This window comes from Heliconius melpomene, chromosome 11 (assembly GCF_056956725.1).
Source record: "Heliconius melpomene rosina isolate 202511_hmr_F chromosome 11, ASM5695672v1, whole genome shotgun sequence".
In the NCBI taxonomy this organism is placed as follows: domain Eukaryota; kingdom Metazoa; phylum Arthropoda; class Insecta; order Lepidoptera; family Nymphalidae; genus Heliconius; species Heliconius melpomene.
Genome location: NC_140399.1, coordinates 10,883,583 through 10,905,395, shown reverse-complemented (window position 1 = coordinate 10,905,395; position 21,813 = coordinate 10,883,583). Strand labels below are relative to the sequence as shown.

General features: G+C 33.5%; 1 protein-coding gene across 4 annotated transcripts in view; it reads right to left on the bottom strand.

The window, feature by feature from the left end:
• The window catches only part of alpha-Spec (alpha spectrin), a 31,763-nt gene that overhangs the window by 8,662 nt on the left and 1,288 nt on the right, over positions 1–21,813 (bottom strand). For 2 of the 4 annotated variants that reach the window (XM_085193589.1, XM_085193588.1), the window contains exons 2-32: positions 18,888–18,982; positions 18,391–18,564; positions 17,931–18,197; positions 17,168–17,356; positions 16,154–16,342; positions 15,548–15,718; positions 15,038–15,205; positions 14,481–14,720; positions 14,044–14,232; positions 13,833–13,941; positions 13,457–13,636; positions 12,878–13,062; positions 12,348–12,500; positions 12,010–12,169; positions 11,412–11,617; positions 10,825–11,052; positions 10,439–10,573; positions 6,462–6,596; positions 6,011–6,136; positions 5,439–5,630; positions 5,003–5,192; positions 4,411–4,621; positions 3,829–3,946; positions 3,584–3,628; positions 2,855–3,003; positions 2,286–2,490; positions 1,792–1,937; positions 1,467–1,569; positions 1,029–1,178; positions 539–676; positions 327–444 (exon numbers count right to left, since the gene is read on the bottom strand). In XM_085193589.1, coding sequence (XP_085049715.1) covers positions 327–444; positions 539–676; positions 1,029–1,178; positions 1,467–1,569; positions 1,792–1,937; positions 2,286–2,490; positions 2,855–3,003; positions 3,584–3,628; positions 3,829–3,946; positions 4,411–4,621; positions 5,003–5,192; positions 5,439–5,630; positions 6,011–6,136; positions 6,462–6,596; positions 10,439–10,573; positions 10,825–11,052; positions 11,412–11,617; positions 12,010–12,169; positions 12,348–12,500; positions 12,878–13,062; positions 13,457–13,636; positions 13,833–13,941; positions 14,044–14,232; positions 14,481–14,720; positions 15,038–15,205; positions 15,548–15,718; positions 16,154–16,342; positions 17,168–17,356; positions 17,931–18,197; positions 18,391–18,564; positions 18,888–18,962 — 5,044 coding nt within the window. In that variant the 5' untranslated portion in view covers positions 18,963–18,982. The remainder of the gene's footprint in view (positions 1–326; positions 445–538; positions 677–1,028; positions 1,179–1,466; positions 1,570–1,791; positions 1,938–2,285; positions 2,491–2,854; positions 3,004–3,583; positions 3,629–3,828; positions 3,947–4,410; positions 4,622–5,002; positions 5,193–5,438; positions 5,631–6,010; positions 6,137–6,461; positions 6,597–10,438; positions 10,574–10,824; positions 11,053–11,411; positions 11,618–12,009; positions 12,170–12,347; positions 12,501–12,877; positions 13,063–13,456; positions 13,637–13,832; positions 13,942–14,043; positions 14,233–14,480; positions 14,721–15,037; positions 15,206–15,547; positions 15,719–16,153; positions 16,343–17,167; positions 17,357–17,930; positions 18,198–18,390; positions 18,565–18,887; positions 18,983–21,813) is intronic. The other 2 variants (XM_085193590.1, XM_085193591.1) reach the window with 1 other exon arrangement.

Genomic DNA, 21,813 nt, shown 5'->3' with positions numbered 1-21,813 from the left:
AAAACTAAGTAAATTTAGTAAGATCTCTGATATAGCAACAACATATTAAAAATAATAGGGTCTAGAACCATCACATACATAGCCTTAAGATTCAGAGCTCTATTAACAATGTTTGCTTTTTAAATAACAATAATTAATTCCGACGAATGGGAATAGAACCCACAACAGTTGTGTTTACAATCGGACTGTATGTGTATGTGTTGTTCTGCTGCACTACATCAGCCTTAATACAAAAATAGTTAAAATGTAAAAAATAAAAAACAAAATAGTAAAGATTTTAAAACAACAGAAATAAGTTCTTATTATTAATATTTTAAATAATTTACCATTAATTCTATCTTCATGAGCTTGAATATCAGCTTCAACAAGTTGGTGTTTCTTCATAAGGTTTTGCACTGATGCAAGATCTTTACCATTATCTTCTGAGGTCAAAAGACTTTCAACCTACAAAAATTAAAAACATATTTATGATATAAAATGAATTAATTATTTATTGTATAACACAATAAATAAATCCTCAATGCAAATTTAATTATACCTCTCCAAGCCAAAAATCAAGATCTTTAACAGCTGCAATGTAGGTACGCTGTTTGTTTGCCTCCTTTAGCTTCAATGACTTCTCTGTGGTTTTTTGGGTAAGGAACTCCCACTGGTCGGCGATGGATGCTAAGCGAGCCTGAGTAAAATTTTTATATATTATATTAAATAATAAAATATAACATATAAAAAAAACTTACAATAAGATCTCTATTTAACTAATAATATAATGTACATATTGTAAATAATTTACGTTAACTTTCCAAATGTAAAAACTAACTCAACATTTCACTCACAATTTTAAGATTAACTCTTCAATTTAATCATCGTAAAATTCAAACGTCTATATACTTAATTGGCGTAAGTTCCAATTTTAATATGATACAATTTTCACATACAATTCATTCACAATTTAGCAAAATGACAACTTTTAACCAACTACTTACAACAATAACTTAATATTTAAAGTAATATAATAAAAGCAGTAGTACCTGTACGGCGTCCTCGCTACCACTGCACTGTCCCCTCTGCACGAGGTTGCCACCCATGGCTAGCACAGACTGGATGCGTTCTGCATTTGCTGCCAACTCTGCTTCAAACGCTTGGTGTTTTTGATGTTTGGACTGGATGTTTGCTGGGTCCTGGGTTAAAAAATATATTTTAGCTTTCATTCAAATATTACTGTACTGTTTGGCCTTTGACAATTGCCTTTAGTGGAGGAACAAAATAAAACCGTGGAATAGAAATGTAAACTTATCAAATTATTTAGCTATATTCATCAAGAGTAGTGTAAATGATAAATCTACATATTCGATTTTGATGATTTTATTGATTGGACGACTGTCTTCTTTTGAAACATAGAATACACGTAGAAATACCTAATTATGCGCCATAAATTCACTTAGCAAATATTTTAATTAAAAAAATACCTTATAGCTTTCCTCAGTAGCCAACTGTAATTTTTCGGCGATCCAGTTCTCCATTTCATCAGCATCTCGAGAGAACTGTTGTAGGGTTTGTTCGTCACCCAACCTAAGCAATAATATTTAGAAATTAAATAATGAAATAATCCCAGGTACTACTGATGTTTATTAGTGAGCCACTTTCTACTTAGAATGTTTCATGTATAATGGAAACTTTTTGGTATTTTCATTCAAGCACGCGGAGTTGCCGTTTTATAGCACGCATATTATAGCTTTTACCTGCAAACGCTATAATATATTATAGACGATATAATGGAAATTAAAAGTGAACCTGGATCGTTTTTCAATAAGGGCCTCTTTAAGATGGCGCCAACGGTCAAGAACTTGCTTGCGTTTCTTATCAATGGGATCGGCTGCGTAGTGGTCAGATGCAATGAGCTGGTCAGCTAGGGTTTGTAGTTGGGCGATTTTCTCTTCCTACATTTAAAAATTTATAATTATTATATAATTCGTATATAACAAAGTTGTACTTCTGTGAAATAAGGTTTTGATATATACAATCAAGTAGAAAATAAAATTACTTAACTCATAACTATTTTTCATTACTTTATATATATTTTTCGAGTTAATCTTATTTCTCATTTTTTTTGTAAAAATCCCTTTTCTATGCGCAAAAATTTTACCAACAAAATATAATAATTGAAACAAAAACCTACATAATCATTGGTAAGCTTATTAAAGTTTATATTGTTTATGGGCTGTTATGCAACATTATTTACACGATCAACATAAACTAATACCGTTTAAAAAAAGAATAAAACTCACATGGGCATTAATAGCCTTATCAAAGTCCTCGTGTTTCTTTATCAGCTGTTCCACATTGTCCACGCCGTCGGGCGCGTCGGCCGCAGGCGGGGGCGCCAGGAATGCTTCGCGCGCACCCATCCACGCCTCGGCTTGTTCGCAGTCACGGTAGAACAATTGGAGTTCTAGGTTCTGGTCGAGCTTCATACGGCGTGCGACCCATGCCCTGTAGAAAGTTAAACATAATTAATTATATTTATATGGGATAAATAATGTAAGCAAATCATAGAATAGCTGCAGCTCGAGATTCCTACCTAGTTTCATACGGATTTCTACCCATGCCCTAATTAATGAGCTGTATTTTAATTTTACATTACATTTGTTTTACTTTAATTCATCCATCTACCTATTATCTAATAAGGCAATTATGCTATATAAAAAGTGAATTATTAATAAATAGTTTTAAGACAAAACTTCTTCCTAAACCCCCTTAGAGGTTAACCTTCATTTTTTTATGCAAATTTATTGTTACTGCTTGAAGTATAAAGGGTCTTTATAGGGCAACTGTTTTAAACTTCAGTTTATTTTACCTCTCAAGGTCCTGCCTAGCGTCAGCCATAGCATTCAACTTGTCCTGAATATCAACACTTGCATAATGACCACCTTGAAGAAGCTGTTGTCCAAAGAGCTCCAATGCTTGGAATGTTCCAGCGCGAGCGTCCATTTCCGTACGATGTTCCTTTATACAAATACATTAATTATTTTTTAATATTAATAAATAGTGGTTATACATTTTAAAACATCAATTATTTTTAAGTTTTGTTATGTTTTGTTAAATATATCCTTAATATTTTGAGGAAACAGAATGGGGTAAATGAAGGAGAGAAGACTAACTCACTAAGCCAAGATATATGTATAATAGATATATCTATTTTAAGGGCAAATACACAACACAAATTTAGAATAACAAAAAGTCTAAAAACAGTAAATTATAAGATTAAAATAATTTGTTTATTCTAAGTACAATTTTAGTATAAGTACTATCCAAATTAATAAGTGTTTTTTTTATAAATTATACAAATTCAAACTACCTAATTAGTATTATTATAAATAAAATTGTTAGAAGAAAAAAATAATTTCAAACAACAATACGCGCGGATATAGTGTACTGTAAAGATTATGTCACAATAAATCCTTAAAATATAAAATACATGTAAAGTGTAGAGTATTATCACACCCATAAGCTATATAAAATATATTTTAGTGTGACACAGTCTTTACGAACAGATATTTTGCTTTCATACATGCTTGCATCTAACCTGCGGCATTATACCGTAATGCGCGTCTATCTCCAAACGCTGGGTCTAAAAACATATTATCACTTAGCTATCTAAATATAAATATATACATTTTAGTCATTTATACTCAAAAAAGAAATCATCAGCATCAAAACTACTACTAAAACAAATGGATATAAAATAAATAAATTAGTCATATATTACAAAAAATTATATATTTTACACACATGATATATTTACAAATAAAAATAACATAAATATGGTACCTGATGACGTTCCAATAAGGCTTCAGCTCCGGTGACGTCATTAGCGAGCTCTTCCGAGCTAACTAGCGCCATCATTGAGTTGATCCAAGCCATCAGATCACGATAGTCCGAGAGGAACCTGCAATAAAGTATTTTATTCATATAACAAAATCATATGATTTATTATGTTACAGGAATGAAAATTTTAAAAATAAATTGAGACGCAACTTAGATGTTGTAGGATCCTAATCACTGATAATTTTACACAAAAAAATCCGATGTAACTTATTATTTTAAGAGCTTGACTACCAAATCAGAAAAATTTTATGCTAACACACTTTGTGCATATTAGGGGAAGGAATTCTGAGGTCGGCACATAAAACAAAATATATTAAATCAGGCATTATATTTCATAAGCTTCTGATTGTGGTCCTCACTTGGAATTAACACATTCAAACTAAAAGTATGTAACCCACAGAAGATCATATGTCTAAAGCAATAAGAGTTACAAATTAAACCACTTTTCGTTGACATGAGGCGGTTGACGATATCATCTTGTCGATATACCTACAATATATATTGTCACTAATATATTAAACAAACCTCTGCAGATCATAAGAGTCCAGCAGCTTCTCCTTCCTCGCGTTGGCCCTCGCCTGCAGCTGGTGCCAGGCCTCGTTGATCTCGCGCTGCTTGCTGTAGGTGGCGTCGGCGGAGTCACCGTGCGTGGACATCAGGCGGTTGGCGGTGTCGTCCAACTGACGGATCTTATCGCCAAGAGCTGCTAGGTCACGTTCTAGACCTTCGTGTTTGCCTTGAAAAATTGAAAAGAATTAAAATTCAAATCAACAATAAAAAAACTAAACAAAATTGGACAACATTGATATACAACTATTACTTATTGAAACATGTAACGTAAAATAAAATCAAAGCTGCCACCATATTATAGTAAAATAAAAATTGAGATTTGTAATGGAGATTTACATAATACAAAATGATTTGATTCTGAATATTTGACAATAAAAAAGGTTACTTTTCTTCCAAAACATTTTTGTTCTATGATTCTTATAGAATAAATTTTGAAATATGCAATATCGAAGGAAGTATAACAATATATAAATAAAAAGTTTATTGAAGAATATATTTTTGTTAATTTGCCAGACATCGCATATTAAATAACAAAAACATAACTCACGCTGCAAAGTCTGCACAGAACGCAGATCCCGTCCTAGATCGTCAGTAGCCAGGGCCTGTTCCTTCTCCGCTATCCAGTCTTTAGTTTCATCTACGTCACGGTGGAAGCGTTGTACTTCGTGAGCTGAGCCTAGTTGTGCTGCACGCTCGGCTGTCAGTTGTTGGAGGGATGTCCATTTGGAGTTTAATTCCTAGGATGAAATATTAATTTGTACTGTTTGTATTAAGTGTTTAAATAAATTGGAAATTTAAAAATAGGAAAATCGCGGAATAGTGTATCATCAATTATTTAGGTATGAAAGGAAATAAAATACGAAACGAAACATATATTTATCAGTGACGGCTTTGACAAATAAAGCAATAGTAAATTAAATTCATTATCGATGTAGTAAATGTAAATAATAGGTAGGTAAAATAATACAATTTTTTACACTAACCTGCATCTGAGTCTTAATCTTCAACGCAGCTTCCGTCTGTCCCACAGTCATCAGCTGTACCGCGATCTCGTTCATCTCGGCGAGGCGCACCTCGTTCGCTCGCAGGTCATTTTGGAAGTCGTCGAACTTCTTTTGCATTACTTCCACTTGTTCCAAGTCCTCGCCTACATCTTGAACTTGGGCGTGCATTTCCTATGTCGAAAGTATACGTAATTGTAAAATAAATTTTTATAACTACAACACTCTAAATACTCTCTAAATACACTCTAAATAAATTTAATGTTAACTGTTCTACATAAATTTAATTAGACAATCTAACCTGACCTAACACTTTATATTTCATAATTTAACTTATTAGAATCTCAGAAAAAAACCTAATAATAATGTTCAATAAGCAAAATACAATCACAACATATACTAACATTATACATATAGAAGCAGACATAACATATTATGAAATATGATTTAAAAGATAAATATATTAATATTTTTAATATATATTTAGAATGTTCTAAATTTTTTATTTTCAAATTTCGAAATATCCGTTAGAGCTAGAAAAAAAACGTATTCACCTTATCCTTAATCCAGGTGGCTAACTCGGCAGCCTCGCGCACCAGCACGTACGCCTTGACGGTCTCGTTGAGCTTGTTCTGTCGCTCGCGGGCGAGAGCCAGCAGGTTGTCATACTGTGCTTCAATCTGTTTTGAATAATATTATAAATAAAAAATATATATATACTTTAAGGGCTCCCATTGTTTCCAGAAAGACTTTGTTGTTGCATACAACCTCAGTAGCATGTACCACAGCTAAAAGCCATTTCTATTAGTATATTAAAGGGCCTAAATTCATACTTCAACTCTCTTTTGGTATATTATATAAAAAAAGTCTTTAGTTTTGGGCACAATAATAGTTTATTTTAGGATAAAAATCAATTTGCTTTGAATCTTCTGATTGCATCCAATGTAACACACAGAAGGGAGATTTAATATTTATTTATAAATAACAGAATATATTTTTTTTTACCTGAGTTTGTCGAGCTGCAATAGAGCTCGAATCGGCGAGGTTCTGTTGAGAAGACGAAAGTCCAGCATCGATTTTCTTCACGTAGGCTGCTGGCACGAAACCTTGACGATCATTTACTTCTACCTTCCACCAGTCCTGAAAAACGCATATACATTAATATGGTAATAATAGAGTAATATTTTATTTAATATATTAGAATTGTTAAAAAGTTGAGGCCATAGTTGTGCAGTGGGACAACATCTAACTGTAAACGATAGTCATGGGTCAAACCCTATTCAGGGGAATAAAATGTTTTTATTTGCCGGCAATGTAAATTGTTTTTATTTAAAACAAAAGGAAAAATGATGTGGAAAGCAAAAAAGACAATGTGTTGGCATGTGCATGTGGTTGCGGGTTCGATCTCCACTTGAGGAGATGAAATATTTATTTAAAATTATATTTCTGGTCTAGGGATTTCGGTGTCGAGGCAAACCGTGGCGTTGAGTTCTGCCAATCAACACAAACCTCCAGAATTAGACAGAAAGTGGGGAACGGAGTGTCTTAACACCAGGTTCCCTCTGCCTACTCTACTGTGTACAGCATGAAGCTGATTAATTTTATTTGAAAAAGTAGACCACAAAGAGTTGTGTCAAAACTGTTTCTTCGTCTACATCGCAAACTTCCAAAGACTACATTTTTTTTAATTACAAAAAAATCCTGAAAAGTCTATTTCACATGCAATGCACCTATGTTGTAAACATATTAAGTTCTAGAATTAGGTATCGAATACTATGAAAATGTAATAATAATATCCATATACACTCAGCCTGTGGCTAACCACATTCGTCCCTTGTAACGACACTTGAGATCATTATGTACGCTTTCTATCGTAAGGAGGTATTCTTTAATAGCCTGACACCACTGTGCCGCAATGTCAACTCCCTGCGAGACTCTATAAGAGCTGTATTCTCAAAAGTGGTGGCCATTTGTTTGTTGCTTAATATAAAATTTATAATCTGTGTAGAAGCACTAAATTGAATAGCATCTCATGGTAAAATGTAAATTATTATAACAGTATTTAAATTTCATGTACCTACATGTGTTTACAATTCAGATTTGCGTTGTGTTCAGAGTTGTGTGTGACGTCTGAATATCTGTTTACTGTTAATTTAAATAACACACGCTGCATGTCCGATTTAAAGTAATTTATATTGACTATTTCATTTTATAGGCCGTCTGTTGGAATCTCACAGACTATGTTTTTATAATTTTATTTATTTAAATTAATTTCAAGTATATAATATTGGTAAATCAAAATAATACAAAAATAAAACGGCTTCATAGTAATCATAATGATACTATGTAAGTGTAATCTAAATTTACAGCAACTAATATTTTAATAGAGGTTTTTCTTTTATACTTACATTCGAGTTACGACTTTGTTTTTTCCTATTATAAACGAAGACATCTTCTAAAAGTACTATGCATAGCCAACTGAAGACAATCATTTTATAACTAAATAAATATCACTTATATCACAGATCGAATCGAATTTAAAATATAAACTAACACTTCTCTTTCCAAGAGAAAATTTCTTAGGGCGTCATTTTAATCAAAAGGTAACAGGCGTTACTACGACCAATTTCATTAAAGATGTCAATTTCAATTGGTTTCAATAGAACAGAAGTACAAAGTTACGTAAAAGCGACTGGTTGAAGGCAGAATCGCGTCGAAACTGAGACATATTATAATCGCGCTCTTAATTTTAAAATATTTGTTTAGAAGATAATTATTCTGGAATGCTTAACAGTGACATTACAACATATATTCTAAAACTATAATTGTTTTATCACATGTTATCACATATTGATATATTTCCCATGTTCGACACACTTGAGTTTTACGCTAACACTGAATTATTATTGTGATAATTTTATTCAGCTTCACGCTGTATCCCGCGCACAGCAGGGTAGGCATAGGGAACCTAGTGTTGAACACCATTATCTGCCGTTGCCCATTATCTGCGGAATTCTGAAGGCATTGCGTGTTGAGTGGCTGAACTCAACGCCGCGCTTTGCCTCGACACGAGAACGAAGAAATGGAAATATAATAATAATAATAATTTAGCCTTTTATTCAGATGAAACAGTAACATTTTTGAGAATTACAACACAATACACATACTTATTTAATTTAATTGTAATATTTGATTTTTCCTTATTATTTGTAGATCTGTCTGCCAATCGGCAAAGGCCTCCTCCAATCTTTTCCATTCAGTTCTCTCCAGGGCCACTCTATTCCACATCACGCCAGCAACTTTTCTAATGTCGTCGTCCCATCTTTTCTGGGGTCTGCCTCTTTTCCTTCTACCCTCCCTGGGGTACCATCCTGTTACTCTCCTACACCATTTGTCCTGACCTCTCATCATGTGCCCAGCCCATTTCCATTTAAGTCTTCGAATTTTATATGTTACATCTTGTGTTTTACTTTTACTCTTAATTACAACGTTCTTCACATTATCCTGTTTTTTTATATGTAACATACTCCTTTCCATTGCGTTTTGGCAGATTGCAATTTTGCTTATCATTTCCTGACTTAGAGTCCATGATTGGCATCCATATGTAAGGACGGGCAATATACAGGAGTTAAATAGTTTGCTTTTTATGTTTATATGAAGTGTTTTGTCTTTCATAGCATCTTTTAAGCTCCAGTATCTTTTCCAGGCGTTTGTTATTCTTCTTTCCATTTCTTTAAGCATATGTTCTTTTGGGGATATGAGCTGTCCCAGGTAGATGTACTCATCACAGTAATTTAATTCGATATTTCCTAATAGTATTGTCTCTTTATTTTTATTTGCCATTACTCTAGTTTTCTCAGGATTTAGTCTTAAGCCTAACTTTTCGCTTTCAGTTGCGAGCTCGTTTATCATTTTGCTGATGTCTTCTGATGTTTTGGCAAAGAGAACTATGTCATCAGCAAATCTTAAATGCGTTAGAAATTCGCCATTTACATTAACTCCGAGATTTTCCCAATGAAGTTCCTTGAAGATTGACTCCAATACTGCCGAGAACAGTTTTGGTGACAGGGGGTCACCCTGTCTGACACCTTTTTCTATTCTGATAGGCTTACCTTTCTTTTCTAACTGTATTCTCGATGTCATGTGACTATAGAAGTTTTTTATTAATCTAATGTATTTATGTTGATGTGGAATATAAACGTAAATAAATATTTCACTTCCTCGAGTGGGGATCGAACCCACAACCGTCGTGTTACAGTCACACCCTTGTGCCGCTGCGCCACGATGGCCGCATTATTTTATTGATAACGTCAATAACTCCGCATTTTTATCATTTAGCCACTTTAATTGAAATGTCATCTTGTATTTATATAGATGTAGAATATATGTTAGTTATTTTTAAAGTGCCTCATATTTCGCAAAATGGGAGACATTTAGAATGAAATTTTATCTGCCTCTGCTATCTGCTATCTTTTTTATTTCCTCTTTTTTGGCAGTGGAACATCGCATTTTACCATATTTAAGACTTCGAATCCGATTTTATAAATTTCTTCATGTGGAGTCGAAGCCACAACCACGATCTATATACACTGAAACTTTTTCGTTTGCACTAGAAAGGGTTATTTATAAGTTTGAGGTTTGACTTTTTTTTGAAAAATAAACTAAGGAAATTTAGCAATATTATTATTATTAAATTTTACTAGATATCCTTTTTCATAAATCAATAAACTTCTTTATAACGATCATAATTAAAGATCTATACATAAGTTTTTTCTGCACATAGCAGGATAGGTAGAGGAAACCGGGGAATCTTACGATATTACATACCTTTAAGACACTTCTATTTCTCACTTTTGTCCGCATTCTGGCGGCGAGTTGAGCGAAAAAATGAAAATATTCAATCGCATTTACGATTGTAAAAATCGCATGTTTGTGCCCCTGCCATATGACTGACCTCATAATATTAACAAACAAAAGCTTACCTTATTATTAGAATTGAGCAGTGTCAACACATCACCACGCTTCATGGAGACCTCGCGAGGAGACTTCTCCGCGTAGTCGTAGAGCGCGACCACGCACTCCTTGCCCGATACATCCACTACTGGGGACTCTTGTTGCTGTTTGATAATGATGATATTAAACAATTAATATATTTGTTAATTGCAAATATGTAATATTGTAGTTTTTTATTTAGGTAGTTTCTATTCTTACTTTTTTTTATTGAACTCACAGCTTATCAACATATTACTAAAAACGACCTTTTAACAAATAGTGATGTTTTATTTAGTTTTTCGTTTTTTAGTAAAAAAAAAACTTCAAATATAAAGACCTACATAACTCATAATATTAACATATAAAAAATACTTACACGACAAGCATTAGCCTGTTCCCTCAAAGCCTTGATAGTATTGCCAAAGGCTTCCAAATCTGACAGTAATGCCTCATGCTTCTTCAGCAAAGCTTCAGAAGAATCTTCATCTTTGCCGTAGTCTTGAGTGTTGGCCATGGGTTCCTTTTCACGCATCCAGGACTCAGCCTCGTTGGCATCGGCGAAGTATTGTTGGGCTTGAAGCGAGTCTTCTAAATCTTGTTTGCGCTATTGAAAATAAAATATATTTCAATTATATATTTATGTAATAGCTAAGGAGTTAACTGAGAAGCTTTTTGGGTATAACGTTAATTTCGTGAATTATTCATTCAATTTGAAAAATCTTTTTGGGTTATCTAAATTAAAAAAAAAAGAATATTGAGGAAACTATAGGCAGTGTTACATTAGATTTATTAATTTGGTGAACCTGTGGTCAGAGTTATCGGTAGTTTAGAATACGTTATAAATCCTACGTAACTCTTAGTCATATGTGCTGCCTTCTGTATATTAGAGTATCCTATAATTATTTAGTGTTCTAGTGTGCTAGTGCTCTAGTGTTTATTCATAAAGAACGTAAGCAACAATACCTGCAAAGCCTTCTCCTGCAGCTGCGTCCACGTTGCGTGCAGCGAATGCAGACGCGCCGCGATGTCGGCGGCCGCGAAGTGCCCCGCGTCGCGCAACGCTGCGCCCGCCGCGCGCACTGCCTCCACGCGCGCCTCGTGTTGCGCCATCTCACCCATCACCGCCTGGTGCTTCTTCATTAGGTTTTGTACACCGATTAGGTCGCGACCTGGTGAGTCATAAGTTTGTTACATCAACATGAATAATAATAATAACCTTATCATTATAATATCATAAAAATTATATTATATATAATACTTCCATTGTTAAAGAGATTTTGGCAACATTCAACTAGTCAATATCTGGACATACAACACCAACATATTGGACTAAAAGCGAAAACGAAGTGTATTTACAGTATGGTCTATCTGCCTATCCTATTAACTGTGAGACATAATTGAAGCTTATATAACAGTAATATATTTATATATTATCATGTGTATAAATTATCCAAATCTTTGCTAATTGTATATAAAGAATTTTTATATTCTATTAAATTTTGAGCTGAATACTCTATAAAAGTACTTGTATTTTTTTTTTTAATAAAAAGGAAAAACAGACCTCTATTAGTAGATGCGATAATAGGTTCCTTTTCACGGATCCAGGCAGCCTCATCGTCGAGGTCACGGAACAGTTGTTGCGCTTGGAGAGAGTCCAAGAGGCGACGTTTGCGCACCGCCATTGGTTTGTCCAAGGCTGAGTAACGAGCGACGAGCGCATCCTGAGGGCAACATATCATAAAGTAATAAAAAAGAAGTATTTTATCAATGTTCATTTAATTTAATAGTCTTGCAATACTAATAAAAAACTTAGTGACATCTCTCTTTTTATATATTTATAATACTTTTTAAAAAATATATTTAATATTCTATCTAAACATAACAAAACAAATAACTCACTCTCTTAGATTTAATATTATCAGCATCAAAGTGTCCCTTCTCAATGAATTGTTCAGCTTGAGCCCGCAAGGCGTCGATACGCTCGGCGTGAGAACTGACATCCGCCTCCAGTAAGGCATGCTTCTTTTGGAGATTTTGGACACTTGTTAGATCCTGTGGACCAGAGAAAACATTTAATTGAAACATATAGATGTATGTATTCATTATATGGAAACATAGTAAAATAAATTATATAAATGCTAAAATAATCAAATAGTATAATTTATGTATGTTTATTATACACCATTAAGGTCAGTCGTGGCGCAGGGGTACAAAGTAATAAAAAACTTATTTAAATTTATATTTCCATTTCTTCACTCTGGTTGACACAAAGCGTGGCATTGAGTTCCGCCAATCAACAAGCAATGCCTCCAGAATTCGCAGGAAAGTGGGGAACGGAGTGTCTTAACACTAATTTCCCTCTGCGTACCCTGCTGTATGCGGGATACAGCGTGAAGATGATTAAATTTTTGGACTTGTCTATAATTCACCTTGCCATAATCCTCACTAAGCAGCTGGCCTTCCACTTCAGACAACCAAAGCTCAATATCCTCAGAGGCTCTATTGAACTGTTGCTGTGCGGCGGCCTCTTGCAGTTTACTACCTTTCAGTTCAGACGCTTGCACTAGGCGCTCCCACAGAGATCCGAGTTCATCGACGCGGGATTCAATTTGGGCTGTTTAAAGGAAAACTTTCTAGTAATTAAAATGTTCTATTTGAATATATTATTGATATATGTATAAAATGTTTAATTAGAAATAATTAAACCGAGTATAATTTGTATGACAATGAAATGTCTACCTTAATACATTCGATAAAGGTAATGGATGCGTAATTTAAGATGCGCAGCTCAAATCTTTGTAGGTCCCATACTTATACAAAAGGAATTTTGAAGAAAAAATAACAGAAAATCAACAAATTGTTAGTATTTTGCAATAGTGTTATTTATATATATATATATATATTTAATGCATAAAATTTAATACAAAAGAATGCAAAAGATGGGCTTAATGCTAAATAACATATTTATAATTAACATTATAATCATATAGCCTTTTTCGTATACTTACGTTTAGCAAAATGTTCTTGCTCCAACAATTTACTGCCAAGAGTATTAATCTCGTCCACACGCGGCTTATTGGCTTGCAGTTCCTGTTCAAAGTTCTGATGTTTCTGTACTTTGCCGTTCAGGTTCGTCGGGTCGAGGTACGAGTCATCGGTGGCGAATTTTAGCTTCTCGTTAATCCATCCTATAAAATAATGTAAGTTTATAAAGTATATTTTTAATTTTAAAATATATTTTTTTCTTATCTCCGCTTTCGGCTTGAATTGAAAGACATTGCATATTGAGTGGCGAAAGTCAATCCCGTACTTTATTTTGCCAGAATGGGGAAATGGGATAATTAATCCCTCCCAAGTGAAGTTAAAAACAATAATGTCACTCACCTTTCGTTTCGTCACAATCACGTTCGAATTGTTGATATTTGTAGGCGTCTTCGAGTAAAGCACGGCGTTGGTTAGATTTTTCTAGCAGGGCAGCGCGACGTTCCAGCAACTACAAAGTATAACTCTTAGTTATCTCCACAATGACTGAATAATTATTATATTTTAAATATTGTAGGTATACTAAATAATATTCTATTATTTTAAGCCTTACCATTTCCCTACGTTGGGCGACATCGTCAGCTGCGTAATGTTGACCTTCAATGAGCTTGGTGGCAAACTCATCTAGGGCTTTAATTTTCTCTTCTTGAGCAGCAAGAGATTTCTCAAAGTCCTCGTGTTTCTTGAGAAGCGCCTCCACAGAATCCAGGGAGTCACCGACATCCTCGTTGGCGAGGAAGGCCTTAAAGAAACAATGATTAAATGTAAGAATTTCTGTTATGTCCAAAAATTTCAATATTTTCAAATTTATTCATTTTTTAAACATATTTTTGTGTATTTATGCATCCCCTTTTATATAAGCGAGTTTCGTAGATAAAAGAACCTACAGTTATGACACCACTTTTTACTTCATTATCTCCCTGCGCAAAGATTGAACTCAAACTCTTATACAATCAGACAAATAAATAAATGTAAAAAAAAAAACCATACCTCCTGTTTATGCATCCACGCATCAGCCTGTTCCGTATCTCTATAGAACAGCTGCAGATCCATGCACTGCAAGTACAGGACGCGCCGCTGCTCCCACAGCGCGTGCAGCGCTGCACGGTCGCGGTGGAGCGCTTCGAGCGCCGCCTGCACTTCTGCGGCGCCGCGGTGTCCTCCTTCGACTAGCGCTTCACCGCTGCTTACGCACGCGTTCATTACGTCCTCGCGGGCGTCCATCTCGCCCTATCAGTTAATATATATTTTCATATGGACATGTGCACGTAAGAATTTTTTTTAAACTGATAATATTGAAACTTATAAGCCTTTTGAATGCATTTTGGAATACAAGTTCCTTAGGAAATCATCCAAGTGCTATAGCCAATGAATTCATATTTTTTATCAAGGTATAGAAAATTACCGGTTTACATAATTAATATTTTAATTTTGAAATATGGGTGATATTTCAAAATTAAATAATGCAATTTTTTAAATTAAATTTTGCTATTCAAAACTTTTAATAATACACTTAATAAATATTAAACAAAGATCATCAGTATCACCTTATGTTCCTGATGTCTCTCCAATAGAGCCTCAGCCCCGGGTACATCCTTGGCGAGGTCGTCAGCAGCTATCAAGGCTCGAATATCACTCATCCAGGAGATGAGGTCGCGGTAGTCGGCCAAGAAACGGTGGAGCGCGTGAGAAGATTCTAGTTCCGTACGACGCTCCTGTAAATGAGAAATTGATAAAAAATGGACTATTAATTACTAGGGTCCTGGGTTTTCTATTTAATTCTTTTATATTCCAAAACTAGACTGAACATCTAGTAAAGATACATACATATACAAATTTATAGATTATTGCATTATTTACATTATGCAAAGTATTTAATTTACTTTTATTACAGTATTCTTCACACATTTTTTTAAATTTTGGTTATATTAAATTTATTAACACATTAAAACAATACAATCATAAATCGACATAATGACTAATAGAAAAATTCTAGTATAAAATTTTATATTAATATAATTATACGACACATAAAACAGATATAATAATTTCCGTACCTGAGCTTTCTGCACCAGTCGTTGCCAGGCCTGCGCGATCTCGTCCCGTTTGGAGTGTATGGCGGGCGCGTGGTCCGCGTGGATGGCGGCCAGGCGAGCAGCTTCACCATCTAATGTGGACACTTTGTCCTCCAGTGCGGCTAGATCACGTTCCACACCCTCGTGTTTGCGCTGTTTAATTAAATGCAATATAAATGAATATTTAAAAATAAGCATAAAAATATTATATATTTTACTTTTATAGATATATAGCAAAGACAGAGATAAATCAGAAATCAAAATTAAGTTTTTGTTGTTTATTAAATTAACGTTGAATTCCCCATAAAGGTGGATTAACAGAGGGAACCTAGAAATATAGTGTTAAAGACACTGTTCCGACAACTTCCGTTCCCACTTTTCCGCCAACTGAACGCCTCACATCATCTGTTCCCAGAGTGAGGAAATGAAAATATTAAAAGTTTAATTAATCCGAGTGTGTAAATTGTGTAACCAAATTAGAGAAACCTATACTTTGACGTTTTTTCTTTTGATACACACCAATGCTTTAAATAGAATATAGAAAACAAGATAGCTAAAAAAATATTTTATTGTTGTGTTCAATCCAACCTGTAAAGTCTGCACAGTTGCCAAATCCCGTCCATAGTCATCGGATCCCAGTACAACATCCTTCTCAGATATCCACGCGATGGTTTCATCCGCGTCGCGGTTAAAACGCTGTATCTCATGAGCTCCAAACAAGCGCTCTTGACGCATGAGCGCCATCTGACGGAGACGCTGCCAGGCTTCATTAAGCTCCTGAAGAAAAAAAAATAAATAATAGAAAAACCAAAAAAAAAGTAGTTTGATAATTTTTTTTCATTTTCTCATTCAATTTTCATTTATTTAAATATTTAAAATTATTTTTAAACTACTTTCATTATAGAAAAATAAGTAAAGAATTTATGATACTGATGTTATACTTTAATAAAAAAAAATAATGAATCTAACATAAATTAAAGAGTCAAAAGTGCTCGTAAAAGTGTATTTGAGAAAACAAAATATAATAAAAATAAAAAATAAAAATCTAAATTTGATTCACGCTGTATCCTGCAGACAACAGGGTAAGCAGAGAGAACCCAATGTTAGGATACCCCGTTTCTATCTTTCCGCCTCTTTTAAAATGCTTAATACAAAATTTACTTTCCTAGGATCTAACCATTCTCTTAACCTTAGATCACAGGACGATAATAATAGAATTGCCACTCAACCACACACAAGCCAATGGTGAGTCTTTTACAGTGAAAGGAATACACTCCCGCGCGAACTACGCCAGTCTAAGTCTTTTCACATTTTCAAGCGTCGAGTTAAAAGCTATTTCTTATCGCTATAAATGATGTATGTATGTAAAATTTATTTATATATATATGGAAAAGAGTTCGTTAGTCCAGGAAAGGAATTCGTTAGAGGATAGTGAGAAGTTAAGAATATGGCACAGGACAGGAAGGATTGCGTTAAGTGTTAGGAGAATCATACATCGGCTAATGTTATCAAAAACAGTAGCGTCGGATTTGATTAAGAACAATAATTTTTGAATCCTAATGTGTAAAAGTAAGAATCCAAACAAAAATAAAACAAGCTTACATCTTTCCTCTTAACAATAGTCTCTCTCTCAGGATGTCCCTCCAGTACAAGTCTTTCAGCAAGCTGGTTGACTTCGGTGACCCGGTACTCTTGCGCCGCCATGTCCTTTTGGAACTCATCAAATTTACGCTGCAATACTTCCACATGTTCCAGGTCTGATCCAAATTCATCCGCACAGACAAATGTCTCCTGTAAATAGTTATATAAGAATTTTATTATTCTTTCTTTTATTATTTTATTTTAAATGTTAAAATATATTTTATTACACATAGAAACGCACAACGATTAGTAAAAACTATAACTATATTAGTACATACACAATTCTTGAAAAGAAGCAATATTCATCTTCTTAATTATGAACACAACAATAATAAAAACTTATAGTGAAAATATTTAGAAATATATTATTACTTTCATATCATCAACACCCTAAACCATAACTTTTCAAAATCATTGATTAAGTTTTTTTTCTTTTTTCACTCTGTACCCGGCTTATAGCTGTAGCAGTACAATATGGAAAACAGTGTTAAGACACTCCATTCGCCCAATTTCCACCAAATAATTTAGACATTGTGTGTTGAGTGGCGGAACTAAACGCAGCGCTTTGTCTTGTTACCAAATTGAAGAAATAAAATATCAATAAATAATGATTCATTCCCCCTAGTGCGAATCGAACTCGTAACCATCGTGTTCCCGTCACACGCTTATGCCACTGTGATACGACGACCTCTATAATAAAGTTATAATATTCATCACAACATACCTTATCATGAATCCAGAACATAACTTCATCACAATGTCTCAGGAACTGTACCAATACAAGAGCCTGCTGCAATTTCATTCCCTTCTCAGCTAGTCGAGATAGTAAGAGCTCCCACAGACGATGTAATTCATCAAGTCTCTTACGAATAGTTTCAGAGGCAAAATGGCCAGCCGAGATCATCTCACTACCGGTATTGTCCAGAACTACGATAGCATTGGAATGAGCAGCTACCTCTGCTTCGAAGGCTTGATGTTTTTGAATTTTAGCCTATTTGATAAATAAAAATAAATACAAATTATTTATTTTCTGATCTAAACTATTAAGGAAAAAAACTTAAATTAAAAACCAATAAAAATATTTTTACTATATGCATGGACAGGAAGATAAAAATAAAATTTAAACAACTCCAGATATTCCTTTGAATTTAAAATAAACACCAAAGCAGACAGATTTTGTATACCTGTAAATTAGTAGGATCTTTGTAGCTCTCATCACTGGCTGCTTGGAGTTTTTCTTGAATCCATGACTCTAGCTCGTCGGCATCACGCTTGAAATACTGGAAGCGACGTGAGTCTTCCAACTTCTCACGCTTGGCACGTGCCTCTTGCTTGAAATCTTCATAGCGGTTTAATACCTAATTGAATGGTGTCCAATTTTAATGCTTGAATGTGTTAGATTACATATTCGTATTTATTGTAGAAAGGCAAAAAGTTGATACAAATTAGTAACGAAAATATTTATTGAATTAATATTAATAATATTAATAATAATTCAATAAATATTAAAATTAAAAAGGGGTTAATCAATCATGAAATCATGTGCTGAAGTTTGACTTTAATAGACAATAGTATTAAAATATTATTTAATAATCAGGTCAATTAAATATATATATCTTTTTAATCACATGTTAAATAAATGCATTATCAATTAAAATACAATTGGCTTCATTGTTATTACCTGCTCACGTCGCTCTTGAATGTCCTCTGCAGTTTCAAGGATCTTCACCTCCTTAGGGGGAGGGATCTGCTCCATGATGAAAGCTTAGTCAGTATCTGTAAATAAAAATAGACAAATATTTGTAGATATGACAAAATTTTTGCTTAGCTAGTACAGGCATCCCTCGTATAACACGGTTAATTCGTACCGTGCTATATCGAAACCGTGTTATGCGAAACCAGGGATACCATACTGTACACCGTGTAGTATCGAGACCTTGTCTTGTGTTATATCGAAACCGTAATACGAAATTTTGAAATAATTTCGATCGAAACCAAATCTTCAGGTGTAAAATTTTATGATAGCTGAAATTTCGATCCAAATCCTATATCTTATAAAACAAAGTCGATTTTCGTGTCTGTCTGTTGTTTCTAACTCATCTTCTTCTAAACCACCCAACGGATTTTGATGCGGTTTTCACCATTAGGTCGAGTATTTTTCATAGAAGGTTTATATATAGTTTATTATTTGTACATTCTTATGTAAATTAACATAAATACGATAAATGTGTATAAAGTCCTACCCGCTGAGACACTTTCGCGCATGCGCTGCTTTAATGGTAAGTACTACATGAAAAAAATGTACTGGAGTATTGTTCCTCTTAATAAGATCTACAAAAAAGTCCGCGACGGCATATTCGTATCTTTTAAGAATAACGTGTAGTGATCATTTTTCTGTCTAAAAATAATAATTTCAATATATTTTTTATTGTGAGTCATATTTTTCCATAATGATATTAATCCTTATCCTTTAAAATACTTTATAAATTTTCTACGTTAAACGAAGATAAAATTTGCTTTTTACACTATTTCGAAATTGCGAATAGTTTTACAGAAAAACGCATTCAATTGTTGACACATCCCGCCGTTGACACATCAGCTGTATGTTACTCAAGATTCACTTATCCCTTACTCTCAGCATATAAATAAGTATATTAGTTACGTTGGCCATTTAATGTAGATCAAAACTGTCTTTTACTTTTTTTCATTTTAATAAGTACTTTAGAAGTTGTTACAATATCAAAAAATCCTTGCTGCGAAACGGCTCGCCACTCCCCATGCGTCTGCCGCGCCCGCCTGCCTTACACGCATCGGTGGTTCAGTGGTAGAATACTCGAATGCCACGCGGGCGGCCCGGGTTCGATTCCCGGCCGATGCATTCTATTTAATTTTCCTCACAGGCAGCCACGTAGTGCTTGCTTTTCATTATGAACAGAGGGTATTCCTCTTCAGCATTAACCACAAGCTCGAAAAAAAAAACCCGCCTGCCTTTATAGCAACGAAGATTTAGATGCGTTTGTACGTATTGGATTAGCGTAGTTTTTGTTTATAATTTCTTCCGTTTAAAAATAGTCATTTAACTATCTAAAAATAGTCATTTAGATATATTTTAATAAGTACTTGAAAAGATTAGTAGCACAGATTTAAAATTACGGTACCTACTAAAAAATCCTTGCTGTGTAAAACAATTGGAAAATCCTTATTGAAACTACGAAAATGCGGGTTGCATTAGGGTTTAATTAATTTTCACATTATCTTAAGTGCTTTGCAAACATACATTATATGAATAATCCAGTAGTAAAAGCGGGCGAAGCCGCAAGGGGGTCGCTAGTACTACATAAATGAAAAAGGAAGTTACCTTGAAGTTTTTATTAAGAAAAATAAATTAAATTCAATTTTATGATGAAATACAAGAATTAAAAAATACAACAATAAAATATATTCAAAGACTAATAATAATAATTACATAGTATAAAACAAGTAGAAACAGCTTATTGAACGAAAAAAAAATCAAATTTAAAATGCATATTTTTCAAAATCGTGTTATACTCACTGTCTCAATTCTTGGACCGTGTAATATCGCAACCGTGTTGTACAAGTACCGTGTTATATGAGGGACGTCTGTATGCTAATTCAAGGAGTAATTATTTTAAAATTCATAATTACTGATACCTACTTAAACTTTTAAAATAGATTTTAATAGAAAATGTAGCACAATATTTTTTTGTAAATGTTAAGGTTGATGGTTCAATCTCTTCTCAAGAGAACTAATTAATTACATGACACCACTGAATATACAATGGCACACAATTGCAGCTGAAATCAGGGAACAAATTTTATAACACTAGGTTCTTACTGCCTATCCTGTTATATGAGGTATGAAGCTAAGAAAAAAAAATATTGTACATTCTAGAATATCACCATTACATCTCAAATAAATTGATGACCAAAAATAATTGTCTAAAGACATAATAAAGTTAAATTAAATAAGAACAGTTTCTAACAATTTAAGCCCGCTTAGTTGAGTAATGTAGTTACTTAATAGATATATATGATGAATATTTTAAGTGGAGCACATATAGTGATTCAATGTAATAGGCTTAATGGGTGTGGTTCTTCCTCTTTAGACAATATAGGCATGCCTTACTGGTCACAATTTATTTAGATTTTTTATGATAGAAGATGTAATTGTATGTATAAAGTTAATTTTAAATAACTAAAATATTACAAAGACATTGTGGTACAGTGGGACATTGTCTGACTGTAAATGTAATGGTTGTAAGTTTGATTATATTTATTTTAAAGTGCACTGTGGAATTCTGTCACTTAACCATTTGAACAGAAAGCATAGAAAAGATATAATCATATTTTAGACATGTTAAAACAAAGCGAAGAAATAATAATAAAGCAAAATATTATAAATTTTATACTTTTTCCGAATTAAAAAAAAAAAAATTGTATAACTTATAAAGTCACTGTTTGTATTGTAATTCCATTTAATTTTATACATTTGCTTTGTAAATATAGAAAATAGTAGTAAAAGTCACACCTGACATTATATTTCCACAAGCACAAAATATGATCACCCAACAAAATAAGTTAATTAT